The 23907-nt window shown below is 35.6% G+C and overlaps 1 protein-coding gene across 5 annotated transcripts in view; it reads right to left on the bottom strand.

Moving 5' to 3' along the window:
* Positions 1-22244, bottom strand: part of TEX15 (testis expressed 15, meiosis and synapsis associated) — a 100237-nt gene extending 77993 nt beyond the window's left edge. For 2 of the 5 annotated variants that reach the window (XM_077144544.1, XM_077144551.1), the window contains exons 1-2: positions 22114-22244; positions 10992-11067 (exon numbers count right to left, since the gene is read on the bottom strand). In XM_077144544.1, coding sequence (XP_077000659.1) covers positions 10992-10994 — 3 coding nt within the window. In that variant the 5' untranslated portion in view covers positions 10995-11067; positions 22114-22244. The other 3 variants (XM_077144545.1, XM_077144547.1, XM_077144546.1) reach the window with 3 other exon arrangements.
* Between the last annotated feature and the right edge of the window lie 1663 nt (positions 22245-23907).

Raw genomic sequence — 23907 nt, 5'->3', positions numbered from 1 at the left:
AACTAAAGCAAAAAATGTTTATTTGGTACAAATTTATACTTTGACTAGTGCATCTCCTAATATAACTTATGTAGATAGTTGATTGTACATGGAACTTTGTATAGGACATAAGGTTTTGTTGGTTTGTCCAGGTGAGGCCCTGATGAATCCCAGAGTGATTTGATCAGTGAGTGGAAAAGTGTTTGCAAAGTCCCCTTCGTGGAATGGTGAGAACGGGGGAAAACTCAACTTCCCAAGTTGAATTCTTGATATTCTCACAAGCAGTGTGGGCAACCAAGGCTATAGGCTGAGCCCCCAGTCTTGGGGTTTGTTCATATGAACCTTAACCCCACAGGGGATAGGTCAAGCCTACTTAAAATTGGGCCTAAGAGTCACCCCCAAGAGAACCTCTTTTGTTGCTCAGATGTGGCCTCTCTCTCCAGCCAACACAGCAAGTGAACTCACCATCCTCCCCCGTCTACGTGGGACATGACTCCCAGGGGTGTGGACCTTACTGGCAACATGGGACAGAAATCCCAGAATGAGCTGAGATTCAGCATCAAGGGATTGAGAAAAACTATAGAATGAGCTGAGACCCAGCATCAAGGGATTGAGAAAACCTTCTTGACCAAAAGGCAGAAGAGGGAAAAAGAGACAAAGTGTCAATGGCTGAGAGATTCCAGAGTCGAGAGGTTATCCTGGAGGTTATTCTTATGCATTAAGTAGATGTCACCTTGTTATCCAAGATGTAATGGAGAGGCTGGAGGGAACTGCCTGAAAATGTAGAGCTGTGTTTCAGTAGCCATGTTTCTTGATGATGATTGTATAATGATATAGCTTTCACAATGTGACGGTGTGATTGTGAAAACCTTGTGTCTGATGCTCCCTTTATCTACCTTGTCAACAGATGAGTAGAACATATGGAATAAAAATAAATAATAGGGGGAACAAATGTTAAAATAAATTTAGTTTGAAATGCTAGTGATCAGTGAAAGGGAGGGCTAAGGGGTATGGTATATAAAAAATTTTTTTTGTTTGTTTTATTTTTCTGTTGTCTTTTTATTTCTTTTTTCTGAATTGATGCTAATGTTCTGGGAAATGATCATGATGATGAATATGCAACTATGTGATGAAATTGTGAATTGCTGAGTGCATGTGTTGGGAATGTTTGTGTTTCTTGTAATTTTTTTTAATTAATAAAAAATTAAAAAAAAATTAATTCAGAACTGATCATGGCCTTAAATGTAAAATGTTGAACAGTACAACTTCTAGATCACTGGAGGAAACCTAAGTGACCTTGACTTTGGTTATGACTTTTTATATATAACACCAAAAACTTGATCTATGAAAGAGAAAAGTGATAAGCTGGCCTTTACTTAAATTAATAAACTTCTGCTCTGCAAAAGACACTATTAAGAGAATGAAAAAATAAGTCACAGATTGACAGAAAATATCTGTAAAACCTGTATCTAATAAAAGACATATGCAAAACATTCAAAGTAGAACTCTTAAAACTCAATAATAAGAAAACAAACAGCCCAATAACTACATGAGCAAAAGATCTGAATATACATTTCACCAAATAGGATAAATAGATGGGAAATGAGCATATGAAAAGATGCTCAGCATCATGTGTCGTGAGATAATTGCAAATTTAAGCAACAATAGGATAACACTACATGCTGATCAGAATGATTAAAATTCAAGAGACCAATAACACTAATTGCTGGTGAGAATGTGGAGCAATAGGAACTTGCATTCATTGCTGGTGGGATTTCAAAAACAGCCACTTTGGAAGACTGTTTGACAGTTTCTTACAAGGTTAAAGGAAGCCTTACTTTATGATTGAGCAATCACACTCTTTGGTATTATCAAAATGAGTTGAAAAGTTTGTTTACAGAATAATCTGAATACTAATGTTTGTAGCAACCTTATTCATACCTACCCAAACTTGGAAGCATGCAAGATGTCTTGCAGTTGGTGAAAGGATTAACAAACTGGTATACTACACATTGTAATGGTTCTCACTAATAAAAAGAAATGAGCTATCAAGCCATGTAAAGATGAGGAGGAACCCTAAAAGTGAAAGGAGCCAGTCTGTGAGGGTATGTACTATATATAAAGAGTCCAATTATATGTCATTTTTGGAAAAGGCAAAACTATAGCTAAAGTAAAAAGATCAGTGGTTGCCAGGGATTCAGAGGAGGAAGACAGTGATAAATGGGTAGAGCACAGGGACATTTTAGTTAGTGAAACCATTTTACATGCTATGTGGTGGTAAATACATAACATCTAACATTTGTCAAAACCCACAGAATTGTACAACAGAGGGAATGAATACTACTGTAAACTATGGAATCCAATTAATAATACACAAGAGTGGTTCAACAATTGTAACAATTGTAATACATGTATCATATTAATGCAAGACGTTAATAATAGGAATATATGTACTTTTTTGCTCAATTTTTCTATAAACTATAACTGCTATAAACTAAAGCCTATTAATTAAAAAACAAAAACAAAAGGGGTACACAAATCAATAACAATTTCCCATCTTAATAAATTGGAATAATAACAGCAAGCTAAACCAAAAACAAGCACAGGGAAGGATACAAGATTAGAGTGAAAACAATGAACTAGAGGACAGAAAATCAATGGTACCAAAAGTTGGGGCTTTGAAAAATCAATAAATTGACAAACTTTTAGCTAAACTGAAAAAAAAAGATATATTAAAGTTACTAAAATCAGGAATGAAAGAAGAAGAACCTTTTAGAAATAAGAAGGATTATAAGGACATTCTATGAACAAATGTATGCCAACAAATTCAATAACTTAAATGAAGTGGACAAATGCCTAGGAATACACAAATCACTGAATAAGACTTGAGAAGAAATTTAAATCTGAGTAGACCCATAGCAAGTAAAGAAATGGACTCAATTAAAAAAAACTACCCCAAAATAGAAGTCCAGTCTGAGATGAGATGGTTTTACCAGTAAATTCTATATAATGTGTGTGTTTATAGAAGAATTAACACCAATAATTCACACAAGCTCTTCCAACAAAAGAAAGATGAGGAACATCTGAATGAGGCCAGTGTTACCACCCGGTTATCAAAACAAAACAAAGACATCATGAGAAAAACTAAACTACAGACCAATATCCTGTATGAACATAGATGCAAAAATCTTCAGTAAAATACTAGGAAACCAAATCCAGCAACATACAAAAAGGATCACACCCCACTGACCAAGTAGAATTTATCCCAGGAATGCAAGGTTGGTTTAACAAATTAATTTAATTATGTTAAATTGAATTAACATAATATACCATATAATAATAGAACAAAGGGCAAAAACACATTATGATATCAACAGACACACACAAAAAGCATGTGGCAAAACCTAACACCCTTTAATGACAAAAACACTAAAAATACCAGGAACAGAAAGAACTGTCATCAATCTAATAAAGACCATTTATGAACCACAGCTAACAACATAATTGATGGTAAAAAGACTGAAAGCTTTTCTCCTAAGATCAGAAGCAAGATAAGGATGGCTGCTTTTGCCAAGTCCATTCAAAACCATACTATAGGTTCTAGCTAAGGAAGTTAGGCAAGAAAAGAAATAAAACGCATTCATATTGGAACAGAAGAAGTAAAACTGTCTGTATAAGCAGATGGCATGATTTTATATAGTAAAAATCCTAAAAAATCCACAAAAACTATTATAACCAATAAAAGAGTTCATCAAAGTTGTAGAATACAAGAACACCATTCAAAAATCAATTGTGTTTCTAAATACTAGCAATGTAGATTAAAAATGAAATTAAGAAAACAATTCCACTTACAATAGCATCAAAAAGAGCAAAATACATAGGAATACGTTCAACAAAGAAGTGTGTAATACCTGTATGCTGTTAACTACAAAACATAGTTGAAAGAAAATAGAAAAAATATCTCATGTTCTTAGATCAAAAGAGTTAATATTAAGATAGCAATACTCCCCAAACTGATCTACAGATTCAATGCACTTCCTAATCAAAATCTACTGGGATGAACATACGGCACTACGTATATTTCAAAACCCATAGAACTTTATAGCACAAAGAGTGAATTCAACGTACGCAAATTTAAAAAATCATTAGAGGGCAAGGGGTTTCCAGGAAGAAATGCAGGGTGTAACAAGAGACTCTAACTGTATTACAAATGTATGAAACAACCTCACTATTTCACTAGAAAGGGGTAAAGGAAAAAGGTGCTCACTGAAGTAACCTTGGAAATGAGTAGAATCTGTAAGGCAAAGGCAAAAAGAACTGCACATAAGCTCTGCCCTCTAGTTGATAAAGCTGGTTCCCAAGATATGGGTTCACAATTCTGGTACAGCTACACATGAAGACTGGAGTGGGAATTTACAGATAAGCAGGGGAGGAAGCTAAAATGATCCATGGGTAATGAACTGGAGTTGCAGACATCAGTAAGTTTAGTTTAATACAGACACAGATGGTTACATACAGAAATATATATATACACATATGGGTGACTATTCAACCATATATCTCTTTTCTCCTGAGAAGGCCTAGAAACAATGATACTAAAAATCTTTGAATTATATGCTTAAAAGAAGTGAATTTATGCTATGTAAATTAATACTCAAAGTTGTTTTTAAAAACTCATTATGTTAGATTTATAAATAGATACAGGACGTTATGAAAAAAGAACAGGCAGTAGTATAAAATGTTATAAAAAAGAAATAAGCAGGGTATGTCAGTTTCCTATTGCTGCTGTAACAAATTATCACAAACTTACTTGCTTAAAACAACACATATTAAGTCTCTTACAGTTTTGGAGATCAGAAGTCTGAAATACTTTTCACTGCTAATATCTTCTGCTGGAGCCTCTTAGGGGAGAATTCTTTTCCTTGCCTTTTTCAGTTTCTAGAGGCTGCCTGCTGTATTCCTTGGCTTGTGGCCCTTTCCTCCATCTTCAAAGCACATGGCTCCAATCTCTGCTTTCATCACTGTTACATGGCCTTTTCTCTCTTCTCTGTCAAACCTCTCTCTGCCTCCCTCTTATAAATACACTTATAATTATATTTAGGGTCCAGGCGGACAGTTCAGGATAATCTCTGATCTCAAGCTCCTTAACCTAGTTACATCTGTAAAAGTCCTTTTTCCACATAAAGCAACATTCATAGGACCTAGGGATTAGGATCTGAATATCTTGAAGAGCCATATTCAGCCTACCACACAAGCTAACTAGAATTCTGTGAAAAAGAAATAAGCAAAGGTGAGGAGAGAAGTCCAGTGCAGTGGAGCCTAAGCAGGTAAAGAGAAGGTCCAAGTGGGGAGGGTAGCCCAGCCTGACTGATGGACCCAAGGAGGATGGAGACCCCTGTGGGGGAAGAAACAGGATGGCTACAGAAGGTTGGTTACATACAGGGGGAATTTATCAAATGAATAAATAAATTATGGATAATGAAACCCAAGTTTCTCACTGATCAGAGAAGGGAGTTACAGAAATAAAAAAGGGAGAAAACTAGAACTCACAGATGTTAGTTTTTGGAGTTGTGGTGGCTTGGAGTTATGTACCCCAGAAAAACGTGAATATAGGACATTCTGTGAAGTTACTTAATTAAGGTTGGCCCAACAGAATCAGGATGGGTCTTAATCCTACTTCTGGAGGTCTTATAGAGAAGGAAAGCAACAAGGAGCAGCCAGAAGTCAGCGCTAACTGGAGAAGAAACAGGAAGATATCACCAAGTGCATCGTTTTCTGGCAGAAAAGCCAAGGAACCCCCCAAATTTCAGTCAGAAGATACCGACCCTGAGAAAAAGCAAGCCTTCTAGACTCTGAAATCATGAGCCAATAAATTCTTGTTAAGTTAATCCACTATAGTATTTGTTTTAGCCCCTAGGAAGCTAAAACAGAGATAACAGGTGTGAATTCAAGGATTTTTATGGAGAGAGATGTAAAAATACATACAGATCTAAAAGTATGTTCATGTTAGCATCAACATAAATGAAGACAGTAATGGACTGAATACAATCTGTTAATAGATCGGTAACCCACCAAATAAACTAGGAAACTATGAGACTATTCCGATATTATGTATCTGATACATAATCTGATATTAATCTGTAGTTTAATAAGGAAAAGCCTTTTACACAGTCTCAAAGTAACTTTCCATAGTACATTTACTACAAAAGGAGGAAAAGTAACTTTACAATGGGAAAACCTAGCAGATTACCACCTTAATCAAGTCATCAACATGAACATTATTAATGTGACAAATCAAAATCATGTGCCACACACACACAAAATCATGTGCCACTTGATATTTCTTATATTTCTACCAAAAATGCACCATCTGAATGTTATAACAAATAAACATCAGATAAATCCAAAATTACAAAGTAACATTCTACAAAACAATCGGTCAGAAATTTTGAAAAGTGTCATCATCATGAAAGCCAAAGAAAATTTGAGAAACCTGCTTCAGACTGAGAAAGACTAAAGAGAGTGAAAACTAAATGCAAATCATGATTCTGAGCGGGACTGCTTTTCTTTAATAAAATTCGTATTAGGACAAACAGGGAAACTGAGGATAGTAATGTACCCTTTTTAATTTCCTGGTTTTGAGGGCTGTCTTGTGGTTATGTAGAAAAATGTTCTTTGTAAAAAATACGAAGTGTTGTATTTGAGAATGATGGATCACCCAGTGAATAATATATTCTCAAACGGTTCAGAAAAAATAAAATTTTTACAGTACTTTCAACTTTTCTATTAGTTTGATGTGTTTATAAAACTTTTTTAAAAACCTATATCTAAAAAAATATGTTAAAAGAATAGGAACATTTCCAGGAACATCCCCATTAAATTTAACATCAGGGATAAACAGAAGAGCCTAAAACCTTTCAGAGACAATGCTGCCTCACTTGCCAAAAAAAAATAAACTCAGGATATAAACAAAAGGAACATAATTATAACAACACAAGATTTCTTAACAGTGATCTGTAAGCTAGGTGACAGTTAAAACAGTAACTTCATAAATTTGAGAAAAATGATTTCTACCTGGATTTCTACATTGAGCCAAACTATCCATAAAGTATGAGCATAGGTTAAAGTACTTTGCAAGTATGCAAGGGCTAAAATACAAATACGTCCTCCATGCACCTTTTCTTAGAAATACTAGAAGATGTGATTTAACAAGAAAGAGAACAAACCCAAAATGAAGAAGACATGGGGTTGAAAAATTAATGGATCCAACATCAGGGATTAACGAAGGTGAGAGCTGGGCATAATTTCTAGAAAGCTATTAGTCTAGATTAATGTAGGAATACAGAGGGCTCCAAAAGGGAAGTTTCCTGTTTTTTAAAAAAGAACTCATATGTTTGAGTACATAAAAAATATTACTGGCAAGTACTAGCAGATTTGCAGGGAAAAAATGTCAGATTTGTAGAAAGGCAGGCTGAAAAAAGCAATGACTAATTCTGAGGAAATGGCTGTACATGGTCAGAGTTGTGAAGAACATTATTTGGGTCATAATTGTGCTGGTTTGAAGCTATTATGTACCCTAGGAAAGCCATGCCCTTTAATGCATATTCAATATTGCTGGGTGGAATCTTTTTAATTGTTTCCATGGAAATATGACCCACCCAATTGTGGATGGTAACTTTTGATTAGATGGTTTCCATGGTGATGTGTTTCCACCCATTCAATGTGGGGTTGCTTTACTGGACCCCTTTAAGAGGGAACCATTTTGGTAAAAGCTAACCCTGAACTTCTTCAGCCGTCATAAATCAAGGTATCTTTCTCTGGATGCCTTAGAATGGACATTTTTATAGCTTTGCTTTAATCTGGACATTTTCATACCCTCAGCACTGTAAACGTACAACTTAATAAATTCCCCTTTAAAAAGCCATTCTGTTTCTGATATATTTTATTCTGGTAGCTTGCAAACTAGAACAATATGCAAATGCTACTTTTAAAAAAATTATCTATTAATTAAAAAAATTAACAAATGAAATAAAAATTAACATAATCAGCAATTCACAATATCATCACTTAGTTGCATATTCATCATTTCCTAGAACATCTGCATCCATTCAGAAAAAGAAATAAAAAGACAATAGAAAAAGAAATAAAAAAACAGGAAAAAAAAGATTATACCCACCATACCCCCCTTACCCCTTGCCCTCACTGATCACTAGCATTTCAAACTAAATTTATTTTAACACTTGTTCCCCCCATTATTTATTTTTATTCCATATATTCTACTGGTCTGTTGACAAGGTAGATAAAAGGAGCATCAGACACAAGGTTTTCACAATCACACAGTCACATTGTGAAAGCTATATCATTATTCAATCATCTTCAAGAAACATGGCTACTGGAACACAGCTCTACATTTTCAGGCAGTTCCCTCCAGCCTCGCCCTTACATCTTGAATAACAAGGTGATATCTACTCAACGCATGAGAATAACCTCCAGGATAACCTCTTGACTCTGAGCAAACACAACTTTTAACAACAAATTTTAAGTACGTTGGAAGAATGAAGGAATGTAGTAGGATGATGGTAGTTGAGTGGGTGAACTGAGTTCTCCTCTACTACTATGACTAAATCAATGAATAATTTCTACTCCTGATAAATCAAGAAATATCAGAAAAGCATATTGTCTAGAAGGTGAATATGAAAACCTAGGAAAGTAACCAGAAGAACTGAAGGTGGTTACCTTTAGGAAGTGGAAGTAGAGACAGAAAAGAGTGATACAATGGACAACTGCTTTTAAGTATACATCTTTCAGCAATTTTAAGAAAATATGGCATATTTTTTACTTCATGCATGGATAAAAGTAAGTTATAAAACTATGTCATATATGAGGCAACAACTTTAATACAAATAAGAATATGTAGGAAGAACAATATCAATTATCTTTCAGGGAGAGGCATAGCACACACTCTGTTGAAGAATTAGAAATCACCCATGAGTGTTGGTATTCTAGTTAATAAACCAGTTACCCACACTGTTAAATTATATATACTGATATATATGTGCGTCTGTATGTGTCTATACATACACATATACACACACTAGTATCAATCAATCATTCATAGTTTAATAAGGAACAAGTTTTATACACAGAAGGTAGAAAGCATTAAATAAAATTGTTTCTAGGTCCTTTCCGACCCCTTCATATCAAACAAACTAATAAAAAGTTGAAACAAAACAGCAAAGTAGACTAAATAGTAGCTTTATTATGCTTTAAATTTTATTTAAAATGGTCTTAGGACTTAATTTATTTCCCACTCATTTTGTCTACTTTGACACTGACAAATATCAAAATCTTTGAGAAAGCACACCATATGGAGATTACCAAATCCTTTTGGAAAAATGAGCCATCTGTTGAGTCCTACTTCCCTGGAGGGCATTACTGTGAATCAAAGACAAGGGCTTATAACAACCACACACTGATTCCAGTAGTTATGTGACTATCAGAAATTAAAAAGAAAGATTTTAAAAAAAAATCAACGCTAACATCCCCAGACAAGTTTCACTCTGCCGATACTTGTTTCACTCAGGTTTAAAAGATTAGAGCAGCAGACCCCATATGCTTCTTAAAATCTGTACCCTGTTATCAACCATTTCCCCAGAAAGATACATTGTATCAAAAGTAAATCTCTGAAAGCATGGTATCGCTAAACCCTTTAGAAATTTATAACAAAAATGTACTAATACTAGAGAGAATAAAATATTTCTACTTTATAGTTTATGTAATAAAGATTTTATGACAAACTACCAAATAAAGCTTTTCCTAGACTTGTTTTGAAGACTCTGCTAGTATTAAGAAAGTAATTTTTTGACCAAATGCAAAAAAGTCGAGAATTTCAGCTGGGATTGACCAGTTAGGCTATGGGGTAAAAATAACATCTAAATTCTCAGGTCTAGTTACAAGTAACTGAAGGTATTCTGTTTGGAACACTCACACTCTTATCACTTAATAATACAATTTGTCACTTTCTTTCCAAATTATCTTCACAAAATTGGTTGGGAAATTTTTTTTAAAAATTGGTTGGGAAATTTTTTTTAAAAGGAGCTATGATAGAATAGAAAGGACTCAGTACAAGAAGTCAGCAGACATAGAATTCTTATCCTGGTTCTGCCATTCATTTGAACTTATAAACCTGAGCTTTACTTTTCTCATTTGTGTAATAATAAGGTTTAAAAAGTTGTATTGTAAACTGCAAAGTGTTCTGCCTCCTCTTGAACCTATCCCTCTCCTACAACTTTCAGGATCTATTTATTTACATTTTTCTTAGTGGCGCCACGTATAGGCATACGCAAGAAATTGTATATTATATGCAAATTGATGCTTTAAAAGTTCTAGAAGTTCATATATTAAATAATCCAGATCCCTCTCCCAAGTCCAATTTCCATCCTCTGAGATTGAATTTCATTTTTAGAATTAACCAAATATTTAAAACCCATCATGTTAATATATGTGGATGACATTTTTAATTAAAAATGCCAAAATAAAAAAAAATCTGCCTATGAGGAAACTAATTTCTTATCTTGTTTATTTACTGGTTTGGAAAGCAACTCTAAACTTTGAATACCATGAACATTCTAAGCAATATTCGCATATTGGCTTGACTTCCCAATGACTTATCATTCCAAGGTTCAACATTATACTAAATTAAGGTCAATTATATATCGGCCAAACTTCTCCACTAGAACATAATTTATTCATTTTTTTGAATCTCCAGCACCAAGCACAGTTCATTATAAAATAAGTATACAATAAATATTTATTGCAAAGGATGAATATTTACATACTTTAAAGGATTCCAATTATTTGATGCTGATAAAATACACACCTTTTCCACGTATCTTTTTATTTGTCAATATATAAATCAGTGTAAAGAAGAGTCAACCCAAAATGAGTTGAAGAAAAAGAATCAATCCAGTGCAAGTCCTAGCAGTAACACAACCATTATTTTAAATACTTACCATTCTTCAGTGGAATCTACCATCCTACAGTTACAATCAGGATTCAATCCATACATGAAGAATGATAAACCATTACCTAAAAAAATAAAAATAAAAACAAATATGTAAAGAATATGGTCAGAGCCTCCCTTCAGAATTATTTATTTATTGTCCTCTCTATTTTTTTTTCTCTTGATTTCTGCCTCCCTTTTACTCCTATTTCATTTCAGGGGAGAACTGTTTTCATTTTTCTCTCGGTATCCCTTTCTCTTACATCCTTCCATTCTTTCCTCCTCTCTCATTCTTCTTTTCTGATTAGGTTTATCTTGCTTTTCCCTTCAGTAACATTCATTTCTGCTGTTTAGAGTCCCACTGTCAGCTCACCACTCTAATGTAGCCTTTTAGTAGAGAAAACAACATTATGACACAGCAAGATGAGCTTACTTTTGGATTTTAGGTATAGGAACAAACATTAAACACTAAGTTAGTCCACTTTCATATCCAAATTTTAATTAATATTCGTAGCAAACAGTTATGACACATGCTATGGACTGTGAGAAGTATATTATATGCAGTATCTCAGGTAATCTTCACAGATACATAATATCATTCCCATTTTTCAGATGAGAAAGCTTAATAAACTTGCCTAAGGTTACCCAACTGGTAAGGTGGTTTTTAAATCCAAGCTTGATGCCAAAGTCTCAATTCCAAACAACTACACTATCCCAACCCAGTTCTTAAGTTTCATATGCACCATGGAAACAGTGAAAGACTATATTTTGTTCAGATCTTAATGACCTGCTAATTAGCTTCGCTTTTTTGTGATGCTAGACAATTTTCAACTTACATCTTGACTTCAGGATACTGCTGAATACACGGTAATATCTATATGGTTCTAATTCATATATAAAAAATGTTTTGCATTCTTTAAGAAAATATATTTTTATTAGTGAAATGTCCAGCTAAATTTGGGACTTACCCTAAATTCTAAATTTGTTTTTCTCTCCAGCTAAAAATTCAAGAAAATTAAAAAAAGAAAGGATTTTAAAAGATATTTTTGGTCCATTTTTGAAATTAAAATATTGCTGTACACTTTAAAACTCAGTATATAAACAAACAAAAAAAACCCTTATCCTCTATTTTTTATTATTTCACTTATGTTTACTCAAGTGGTTTAATGAAGTGTCATTGCCTAGGAGACCTAAAGATGTGAAAGTAGAGATCATGAAAAAACAATTAGGGGCAAATACAGTCATGTGGTAAAAGTGCAGTAAGGATAAGAGACTGGCATATAAAAGTAAAATGCCAAATAATTTGTAGAACTAGAAATTCTGAGTAATTTGATAGTGAGAGTCTATTCCTCAAAACTCTTATTATGTGATCTGGCACTGATACATATATTGATAGAAGAATATCAATAATGGTATGAACTATTAAGTAATAATTACACAGTAATATATTAATTCATCAACACTGATTTGTTAATGGGTATGGTTGAAAATATCCAAGTTTCTATTAAATATAAGATTGTGTATTCATTGATATATTTCAAATTTTCCTTCTTAAAATTACCTAAAAAAAACTTACTAAAAAAATACCAGGGAAAAAAGCCTCCATTTTCCCTTTAGCTTTAGAAAATGTTAAGTATATGTTAGGTAATAAGACTTCAAGTGACAGGGAATCAAATCAACAAAAACTGTGTTTAGGTATGAGGAAAAAAACAAAGAAATGTCATTTTCCTATTCTTTAGGAACTTACCTTACTGAAGGATGGGAATATTAAAACAAATAAGCAGGTAAACAAACAACATATTTGGATGCAAAATAACATAGGAAAATTTAGTAAAGCATGAGAAGAAAATAAGCAGAGAAGCAGAGAAACAAAATGATCTGTGTGGCAAGAATTGTGTAAAGAATTTATTCCATCAAAGTTCAATTATTATTTAGGGAGGTGGGTTTTTTATGTTTTTTATGTTTTTTTTGAACCAGTTTCTAATGGAGGCTAAAAAAGTCTGTGATAAAACAGAAGATCTTAACAGACACCCCTGAAATATGGAAAGGCACAAAGGAGAAAAATATTATTTAGCAAGTTTACAATCTAGAAATAGACAACAGGTTGCAATTATAGGTCACTGACTCTGCAACCACTTGGGCCTACCAAACTCATTCATGAAATCAACTGCACTACTTACTGGTCTAGTGAACTAAGGGTAGTCTAGTGGTTGTCAAACTGTGGTCCTAGACCAGCAGTATCAGCATCGCCTGGAAACTTGGCAATGCAAATCCTCTGGCCCCATCCTAGACCTGAATAAGAAACTCAAGGGGTAAAGACCAGCAATCTGTGGCCTAACAAGTTCTCCAAATGATACTAATGTAAGTTAAAGTTTAAGAGTCACTGGTATAATTCTGAAGAAAGCAGCCAACTGTCTGCATTAAGAACTGTTTCTTCCTTTCTTCTTCGTTTGTTTGTTTTAGTAGCAGTTATCTTTTGAGAAAGTCACTATTAGGAGAAATAAATAGTTTTAACTGGGAACTTCATTTTTAGGCTTAATGCTCCTATAGAGAAAGAAACCAAAAGAAAAAAAGAAAAGAATGTGATTTTGATTTGGGTGTGGGAAGAAGGGAGGAATTCAATTCATTTAACAAATATTTATCAAGCAGCTACTTTGTGGCAGACACTCTGCAAGAAGGAAAAACAGGGAAGTAGAAAAGAATTGTGAAGCCCACCAACAATTTTACCTTGGGTGCCATTTAATGTGGTATTAACAAAACAGGTTGCCTTTTCTTGGTGTGTACACATATGTAGCAAGGCCTACATGGGTAATTTATATTGCAGCAATGGACTAGCAAAGCAAAAACCACAGTTTATCCCTGGTGATCTAGGGTTAGTGGGTCTCAAACTTTCACACATATCAGAATCACTGGGAGGGCTTATTAAAACACAGATTATTGGGTCCCACCTCCAGAGTTTCTGTTTCAGTATGTCTGGAGTAAGGCCCAAGAATTTCTTATTTAAAATAAATTCCCAGATGATACTGATGGTCCAAGGACCATATTTTGAGAACCACCAATCCAGATGATCAGGCACAATGAAATGGTCAGGAAAGGTCTAAGGATTATTAGAACATTTCTCAAGGTCTATTAATCTCTAGTTATTGCATAGATTTAGTTTTTTTATCCTTAGGGCAAAGAAAATACGCAGAAAAGTGATGATGCTTTAAAACTGTGAGATTAAGCTATTTCATTGCAATTACCCATTTTCACTTATTTACGATGAATCAATCAACCCCAATACAAGGTATTTCCTAAACCAGAAGCAAAAAAACTCAAAGATTTCCAGATTGCAGTGACTCAAATGCTCTATTTTTTTGTTAGAGAAGTTGTAGGTTTATGGAAAAATCATGCATAGAATACAGAGTTCCCAAATAACATCCTATTATTAACACCTTACATTACTGTGATACATTTGTTACAATTCATGAAAGAATATTTATATACTTATACTATTAACTACAACCCACAATTTACAATAGTGTTCACTGTTCATGTAGTACAGCCCTATTTTTCCTTTTTTTTTTTTTAACACGGGCAGGCACTGGGAATCAAACCTGGGACTCCGGCATCCCAGGTGAGAACTCTGCCTGCTAGGCCATCGTGGCCCGGCCAGTCCTATGTTTTTTTAAAGTTTATATTCCAGTAACATATATATAACCTAAAAGTTCCCCTTTTAACCACAAATATCTAATTCCATGCTGTTAATTATGTTCACAGTGTTGTACTACCATCACCAACATCCCTTACCAAAACTCTTCATCAACCCAAATCCTAATTTTGCTTTAATGACCTGTACTGTACGGATGCATTTTTCCAAAAATGCGATGCTCCAGCTTCAAGGAGGATCCTACAGTCATTTAATAAGGTACTAAAATGAGAGTAAAGTTAAAAATAATTTAAGTGCTTAAAAGACTATCCCAAGAGTCCAGGATATGGGAAAGAGTGCCTCCAGTCCATCTGCTTTTCATCTGGGGAATAATTAAAGTTAAGGGGCCCCTTAAGGGTTAGGACTCTCTTGGTTTCCTTCCCTCTGGAGTTAGGAGCTATGGTAAAAATAGATCAGGTTCCATCAATAGGCCAAGGCCATCCTGGCTACAGAGAAAGATGAGAAAACAGCTCAACTTGTCTTTGACTCACTCTGCCTGTTCTGGTACTTCTTTCATCCTTCTCAAATGCACAAGTTCTGACAAACTTGACTGAATTAGAACTGTTCTACCATGCAGTATACAAACTAGCAAAAGAGAACTGGCAACCCAGTCCACAACAAGGAAGAACCAGAATTACCTACCCTTCTCATACATATATCACCCCTGTTTATAATGTTTATAGATTAGTACAATGAGGGGATAATTGTTACTGCTAGTGAGCCCAAGTACTATGCTTTCCTTACATATTAAGAATCTAATGATAAACAAATGAGATCAGCAAGAATATCACCACATTGCCAGCATAAAGCCACTTGTTCTCTCTATGCAATATAAACAGAGATGATAGCCTGGCCAACATTTTGGAAATTAGATGTGTTGCGAGAAGGGTGTAAAATATGAAAGTTAACTGTGCTACCAGTCTGTGACAGATGAGGAACAGAACAATCAATACAGCCCAAACCAGGTTCATCCTTTGCTCAGCAGATGGAAATTATATGCATAAGGAGTTAGGGAATTGTTGTAAAAGCACAGGGATAAGATTAGTAGCTAATCTATTATGGCTATGAGACTTTTTAAAAGACATTAGGGAAATCCAAAAGAATAATCAGATGATTAAAGATAATGGCACACAATTTTCAATGGAATTAACAACATAAAACTCTGAGAAAAAATAATAATAAGGGAATCTTATTTAATGCTTATAGATAATGTATCACTTACATTCCTCAATAACAAAGTAATCTCTAAAATTGGTCATATCTAAGCATCCATACAATTAATTTTGATTACCGTAGGAAAAATAACTGTACAAATAATACACGAGGAATTGCTTGATATATTTTAACTAGGATTGAGCCACTATAGGTAGTGAATCAACGTTTCTTCCTGAGCTGGGTTGTTCTCTTGTTAAAAATCCAAGAATATTTCTAAAACTCCCCTCTACTGTCCATGAAGTGTGCACTGAATCACTCTTGACATTCAAGATGTTCCTCTCATTTTAAGCCATCTTTCTGTGTTGGTTCAAAAATTCATTGGAAGCTTCGTTCTACATGTATTTTCTACACATTTAGTCTAGAAAATAAAGTCACTGATAATCATTCACCTTTTAAAATCTGCTGGATGTAAGGGTAAGAAATGTGTTGCTGAGGCTAGAAATAGAATGATAAAGTTTTTTAAAAAAAGAGAAAACTTTTAATACTGGACCAAGTATATTTGTAATGTAGTCATGCCCAGATCACAGTAATGCAAATTATAATTCCTGAATAAATTTACCTAATTAGAGATCCTTCTCCTGAAACACATATAATGTACATTTAAAAATTAATCTATTTTACTGAATTTAAATTTAAATTTGAGGGGGTGCAAGGGTAGTTCAGTGGTATAATTCTTGCCTGCCATGCAGGAGACCTGGGTTCGACTACCTGCCTGTGCACTTTTCAACAAATGGTGCTGCAATAACAGGATGGTCACATGGAAAAAGAATGAAATGTGACTCCCACAATACAGAACGCAAAAAAAAAAATCTGAGACGGTAACTAGCTTTTATCCAATCTTGTTTCATAGCAGCAACAAGCTGATAATGTGCATGCTTACAAATGCTCCTATCAAGAATGGATCTTAATATAAATTTGTCTTTTTCTAACACATTCATTTTAAGTTTCTACTTTAATAACAAACAGGTGTCTCAAAAAATCATTCAGAAGCAGCTGAATCATACAATGTCTAAAATACTGAAATAAACCTGGTGGGGATTACACCAAGGAGATCGACTGGATACCTAAACAACTTCAAATAAATCTGTAGTAAAAACTTGAAAATAAGCGAGCCCCCAGGAAAAAAGTACCTGGAGTACCAGTAATAGCACCCTAAATAGAAAAATGAGTCTGAACACTTTTTCTTGACTTTTATGATATTCTTTACTTAGGCTAACATTTTTGTGCTATTTTTATATAGTCATGTTAAAACATAAGATGACCAAAACAGAATAATTCGCCATTAGTTTTTTTCTAGACTCAGCAAGTCTGCAGCATATAATTTTCCATTTAAAGTATTTTACATGAGTCATTTGCATAGAGTATTTAAAAAAATAAAATCATTTGACTTTGTGCCATATATAAGAGGTAAACAAATATTTTTAGTGACAGTTTGGTAAACCCAGATAACTTGGTTCCAAATCCTGCTCTGCCCTTACTAAATGTGCCTCAGTTTAATGGAAAATTGGAAAATTAACCATATCTACTTATGAACATTGTCCTGCTGCGTTGATTAATAAAATATGTAACACATAGAAAAATGACTGATTTATAGGAAAGCCTATATAAGTGTTGGCTATTATTAGTGCATGTTTAATGAAATAAAGAGTAATTTTTTAATTTATTACAATTCAATGCTAGTTTTCTAACACTGATCACTCCATTATTTTTCAAATTTGTGGAACTTTTCTCTAAAATACGTTCTTTTGATATTTGCTGAGGTTGCTTCCTACTACTTGACAAAGTGTGATCGAATACAAAACACATCACACAAAGATGTAAAGGATGTGTAAATTCTAAGGAAATCATCCAAATAGCTCAAAGGGCTTTACAGATGACCCTAACCACCACAACCCTATGATTTTTCTAGTAAACAATTTGTTGGTGATTCTATTAAAGCTTTCTCCCTTTTTCAATTTGTTTTATTATATTAGTTGCACAAAATCATGGTAATATTTATAAATACACACACACATATATATATATATATATCAAGAAACTATCTTCCCATGTGTCCCCTACACAGATTGTATTTTTTTTGCTCATAGCTTCTACTAAAACCCTACAATAATGCCTTTGTGAGCTTGAAATGCCTCTCTAGACAACCTGTAAGCCAGAGTGGAGAACACTGCCCTATCAAAAGACGGTACTACAGCGTGCCATAAATGTGGATTAATGGAAGAAACAAAGGCTTGGAAGTCAAAAATATAGGTATGGGTCCTACCTACCTCCAGTGTCACGGTCTAGCTATTTCAGTTTATAAATACACTATTTGGATTCATAAAACTAAAAACGTGTTCCTCTAAAAACAACTTTTCAATTTTTTTCTTGCTAATTTTTTTTTGGGGAAGGCGGGTGGGGTTTACGTTTTTGCAAACAATGATTTTAAGAAATCACTGAAATCATCCATGTCCATATAGAGGATTACAACAGTCTCCGCTGATTTAGTATCTAAAAATGCCATCTACCTTCTCTCTCTCACACACACATTTCACAGTCTTGCTGTTCAATCTGTAAATGTACCAGTTCTAACAAGCTTAGGCTATAAAAGCGTGAGAGAAAAGAACTTTTATCTTAACTGGTAAAAGGGAAAGTTGCTTTTTGTGGTTTTTTTTGTTTTTGTTTTTTTTTGCAGTGTGTGTGTGTGTGTGTGTGTGTGCGTATCTGTGTGTGATTTTAGATTCACATCCTGACAAGCTAAATACTCTCATCAATGATTTTCTCTACTGGATCATTATCTTCAAAATTCTCAGATCAAGTTAACAGTAGTTAAACGTCTCAGAAAAACCTAAAAATAAAAATATTTTTTGTGTATGTATGTTATAATAACCAATAACAAAACCTACTCAGAAGAAAATTAGGTTCTAATAAGGACTTAATTATCTGCATATATTCACAGTCATACTAGTGAAAGCAGCAGTTACACTTTTGCCAAAGTCTCAGCTGTTGTAATTAAAGAAGATTCCTCAGGAGCAGTTATCATTAGTTTCAAAGGGTAGTAATCACGAAGGCTTTGCAATATCTCGATTATACATTTCAGGAACATACAGAAATAGATTATACATTCCCCTATCAGACTATGGGGACTATCTCAAAATGCAAAGTTGCTCATTAAAACAATAATCAAATTTATTCTATATATGAGAGTTTAAAATTTTCTCAACTTTGATCAGTTTATTACACAAATTTACCTCACTTTGTAAAAGAGATCTATTTCTAAAAAACATCTAATAAAAGTATTATAAAGTAAAAAAACACTATATTATTTACAAGCTTATCAAATCAATGAACAAAATATTGGTGTTTTGAAATATTTGAACTGCAATGAAAAAATATTACTTTTTCTTTTTCTTTGTATGCTGTATGGCGGGGTCACAATTCATTCTTTTTCCATTTGAATATCCCGTTATTGCAGCACCAATTTGTTGAATTTTTTTTTTTTTTTGCTTGCTGTGTTTTTTGTTTGTACGTCTGTTTGCTTGTCTGTTTGGTTGTTTTTTGGGGAAGTGCATAGTCCAGGAATCAAATCCAGGTTTCCTGTATGGCAAACAAGAATTCTACCACTGAACTACCTTCACACCCCAGGAAAAATATTACTCTTCGATAAATAAGGATAAGTAACAATATATAACTAGGAAAAAGTAAGGTCATTTTTCACATTTGATAAAACCTTACAGATATAGACAAAAACTAATCCCAATTTTGCAACACATTCAAGGCTTGTAGAGTTAATCAGATTCCATCACATCTAACAGGACTACATGAATGTACTTCAAATCACCTAATTTGTCCTTCATGAAAATAAAAGTATTTTGAAATAAATAAGAAAGGAAAACAGGAATATTGCAAAAGCAGACCAAAGCAGTACAGTCACCAAAAATCGTGACAATTTTGTAAAATTAATCTTCAGATATTGTGAAAATGGTTTTGTTTTCTTTAATTAAAAAATTTTGCAATCCAGGTACAGTACATCATCCTTCAAAGTTATAAAATGTAACTTTACAAGTACATTTTAGATTTTTATTAACTAAAGAATTAATAGATCTATGGAAAAATAAAGTGTTTGTAGAGGTCAGACCAGTGACCAATGAGAAAAACAGCGTGATGGCTTTTATTTACATTCTTTTGAAATTTGAACTCGAGTGACAGTTGATTTATTATATTTTACCAGTTGTATAAAATATTTTAACATTAAACTACAAAAATAAAGTACCACTGCGATACATACTAAAAGTGAAATTATCAATGGTCACTCGAGTTCAAATTTCAAAAGAATGTAAATAAAAGTTATCGCTATTTTTCTCATTGGTCACTGGTCTGACCTCTACAAACACTTTATTTTTCCATAGATCTATTAATTCTTTAGTTAATAAAAATCTAAAAGAAACTGCATGTGTATTCAAGCCACTTTGGGGCACTCTTCCCTAAAGTTTTAATCTTTATCATTAGATAAGGATCAAATTTATAAATTTCTAGGCAATAAGGCAGAGAGTTTTGTTTTTTTTTTAAGTCAGAGGCTTTTAAGGAAGTGTGCAATGACAGAGTACTGAAAATAACTTTAAAAATTGATTTCACGTGCTATTGTTCTCAAATACTAAGATATTTTTCTCTTTCCCAAGCAGCAATGATATATTTTGAACGAAGCCTAAACGTTTTTAGAATACCTAATATGTAATTTAATTATCATTTAACTGTGAATTCAATGACACTTTTCCTAAGGCTTGTACCACTTCTATTCCCTTTACACATACACATTCACACAGCTGCCAAAAAAGAAGTGTAAGAATTTAGGTAAGCAAATTATAATTTGTGCCACTTGTACTTTACACTCTGAAATAATTCCATATTCATCTATCACTCTCAAAAGCACTTCCGATGTTGGGGTGCTTCACACTGCACTCGGAAACTTACAATTTTTCAAAATTGCGGGGAACTGTGGTATCCTTCGAAGCCTCCGGGTTATTAACCAATAACTCAACCTTTCCACCTTCTGTAACATCATTACCAGTTTTTTCCTAATAATCACCACCGCGGCCGCGTACCTCAATAACGAGCATTCCAAATAGAACTGAGAAACCCAACCAGCGATGGAAACTGCCATCAAAGATCTGAGTACCGATGGGCTTCGGAAGCGGCTCATACGGAACTACCTGACCGGCAGCACAAATATTAGAAAAATTAGCAGAATTTTTCTGCACCCATACCACTCCGGGACCCGAAAAGTTTCTCTATCCTCAAAGACTTGAATCAAGAAGTTAAGAACTACCAAGACACAGCAGTCTCGCAAAACCTCCACTCAGCTCTTACAACCGCCACAGCGCCACCGCCGGACACGCGGCGGCCGCATCCCTGGGCGCGCCACTCCGCCCGCCCGCCCGGGTGGCCGTCGGGGAACGCTCACCTCGGGCACTCCTCGTCCAAGCCCGATCGCCCTCCCCGTCCCCGAGCCGCCCTCGCCCACCCGAGCGCCCCCACGCCCACCGGCTCCTGCAGCGGGCATCGTGCGAGAGCGGGCTCGGCTCGGCGGCGGTGCCGCGCGCGGGGTGCCGGGGCGGCCCGGGAGCCACAGCGCCTCGCGGCGCCACAGGAGCAGTCGTCACCCGCGGGGCGGCGTTCCCCGCCTGGGCGCCCCACAGGCGCGAGCCCGGAGGCAGAGGCCTAGGCCGCGGGGTGGGGGAGGGCGGCGCCCGCGATGCTACGCCCCCAGCAGGTGCAGCTCCGCCTCCCCGGGAAACTGTGCTGGGGAGACCCCGCCCTGAGAGAACGCGAGTGGAATGCTGGACGCGCTCGCTCCACGCGGGAGGCGCGGAAAGTTCAGACCGCGCCTTTTTGCCTTCGGGCAGAGAAACTGAGCATCCCGGGGGTGGGGAGGAAGCCACGTCCAACTTGGGGGGCCGCTGCCCTCCAGTGCCTCAATATCCCCACTGTAGGAAGTGCCCTCGGGCTACCTCAGTGATTCCTACCGCGGGGGTGGGGGTGGGAGAGTCCGGACCGTGGGAACCAACCTATCTGGAGTAAGCTAATACTTTGTCCTTAGTGTGGGGTGCCCAGGCCCTTTGGAGGCCCATCCAAGGGCCCAAGGTAAGAATCCCTGAACTGTAAATAATTAATATTCTTTCTAATTTTAATTTATCACGGCCCTTACTAGCACCTAAGCCACCTAGGCACATCTGCCCCACTCCCTACAAACCTTGAGCCGCCTTCTTTAGCCAGAAGTTCCTCAGAATCGCAGTCTTCACCGCACCACAGAACTTCTCTGCTCGCCTTCCCAGGAAAGTTCGGGAAGGAAGCAGCGCCGCCCAGGCCGCGTGCGCACACGGAGACCCCCGCAGGCGGCACGGCTGCCGTGACGTAGCTGCGCCTGCGCCTTGGGCAGAGCGCGTGCCCCTGGCGGGGTGGGGGGCAGGCAACCTGAGGGGTGGGGGTGGGGGTGGAGGAGTGGACTCCCCAGTCGAGGGCCCCAATGTGAAGTGCTGTGTTCAGTGCATTTGCACACAGTAGGGCCTCCACAAACATTTGTTCAATGGCTAGATGAGTGGAATGTACCTGCTACCTGCATCCTTTCAACCAAGATGGAGGCATGGGTCTCTTTCGGAAATGAAACAGGGTGGTCCTTGCTTGAGTAGGCTTCCAATGATTTTTCAGTTCTTCCAGAAGGCGCTTCTTGTGTGTTTTGTGATGACTTTGTAATTTAATTCAAGAAGTAGTTATGGAAGATGATATTGTGAGCCATAGATTGTACACCATGGATGGACTGTACGTGTGTGAAGAAGTGTAAATAAAAATATTTTTAAAAAAAGTTATGGAAGGATTTTATATGTTCTTCACCTAATGGCCAACTTCCTCAGCTCGGTTGGAGATCTGAAACATCAAGATTTTTAAGGCTCCTTTACTGTAGAGCTTTTTAAATGTGAAATAAAATACACTACTGAAAAATGTATAAACGTAAATATACAGTTTGTTATGTAACAAACAGCAAGTGACCTCCACATGTATAGGAACAATATATCAAGCAATTCTCTTCTTCTTAAAGGTAGCCAGTATCTTGACTTTCATGGAAATCACTGCCTTGCTTTTCTGTATCCTTAGCTACCTAAATATGCATCCCTCAATATAAGTTAACTCTATAATATGGCCAAAAGCAGACTCAAAAACAGATTTGAGTCAAGATTGTGCAGATGATGGAATCCAAGTCTACCAGACCAGCCACTCAGACTTCATCTTACAATTACACACCTGAGAATTTCAGACTTCATTGTTTGTGTGTAAAGGTACCAGAACAGGGAACTCAAAAGTTGTACTATTCCATTTCCTAGTAATCACTTACTGTAAGGCAAGTTTCAAATATGCCTCACAACTTGAATGTAACATGTCAAGAGATAATTTTAAAGATAGCAGTCCACAGCAGAATTTTGCTGCTGCTGTTTTGTTTTTATTCAATCCGGGATTGAAAGAAGAGCTTCAGCAATTTGTGAAAACCTTGAAGCTGATCCTGGGTCAAGGATTCATTAGATTCTCAGATCTGTGCCCAAACACCTAGGCAAATGGTAAAAAATACTGTTTTAAATTTTTGCTCCTGTAAATTGTTGGTATTTAAAAAAACTGTTTTGAGTTCCAATTTTAGTGTGTAAAACAGAATTTTATTCTTTTTCTTAATCTGTATTTAGAAATTTTTAAAAAGTTAAAAATATATCTATTCCTCATTTTCTCTCTCATTGATCATTACTCTTCCTTTTAAATCTAAGAATTAGGGTGCCAAACAATTGCATTCCTAGGAATTTACACCCAAGTGACCTATGTAAGGATTTCATAGCAACATTATTTATAACAGCCAAATACTGGAAACATTCCAAATACTCCATCAACAAAACTTGTCACCTTTTTACCTATTGGAATATTTAACAGCAATGATAGTAAAATAAACTACAGTTCTGTGCAACAAGGATGCATTTCATAAATATAATACTGAGGGAAAGAAGTCAGA

This window comes from Tamandua tetradactyla, chromosome 26, assembly GCF_023851605.1.
Source record: "Tamandua tetradactyla isolate mTamTet1 chromosome 26, mTamTet1.pri, whole genome shotgun sequence".
NCBI lineage: Eukaryota > Metazoa > Chordata > Mammalia > Pilosa > Myrmecophagidae > Tamandua > Tamandua tetradactyla.
Note: the sequence above shows the minus strand (reverse complement) of the source record. Positions and strands in the feature narration are given on the sequence as shown.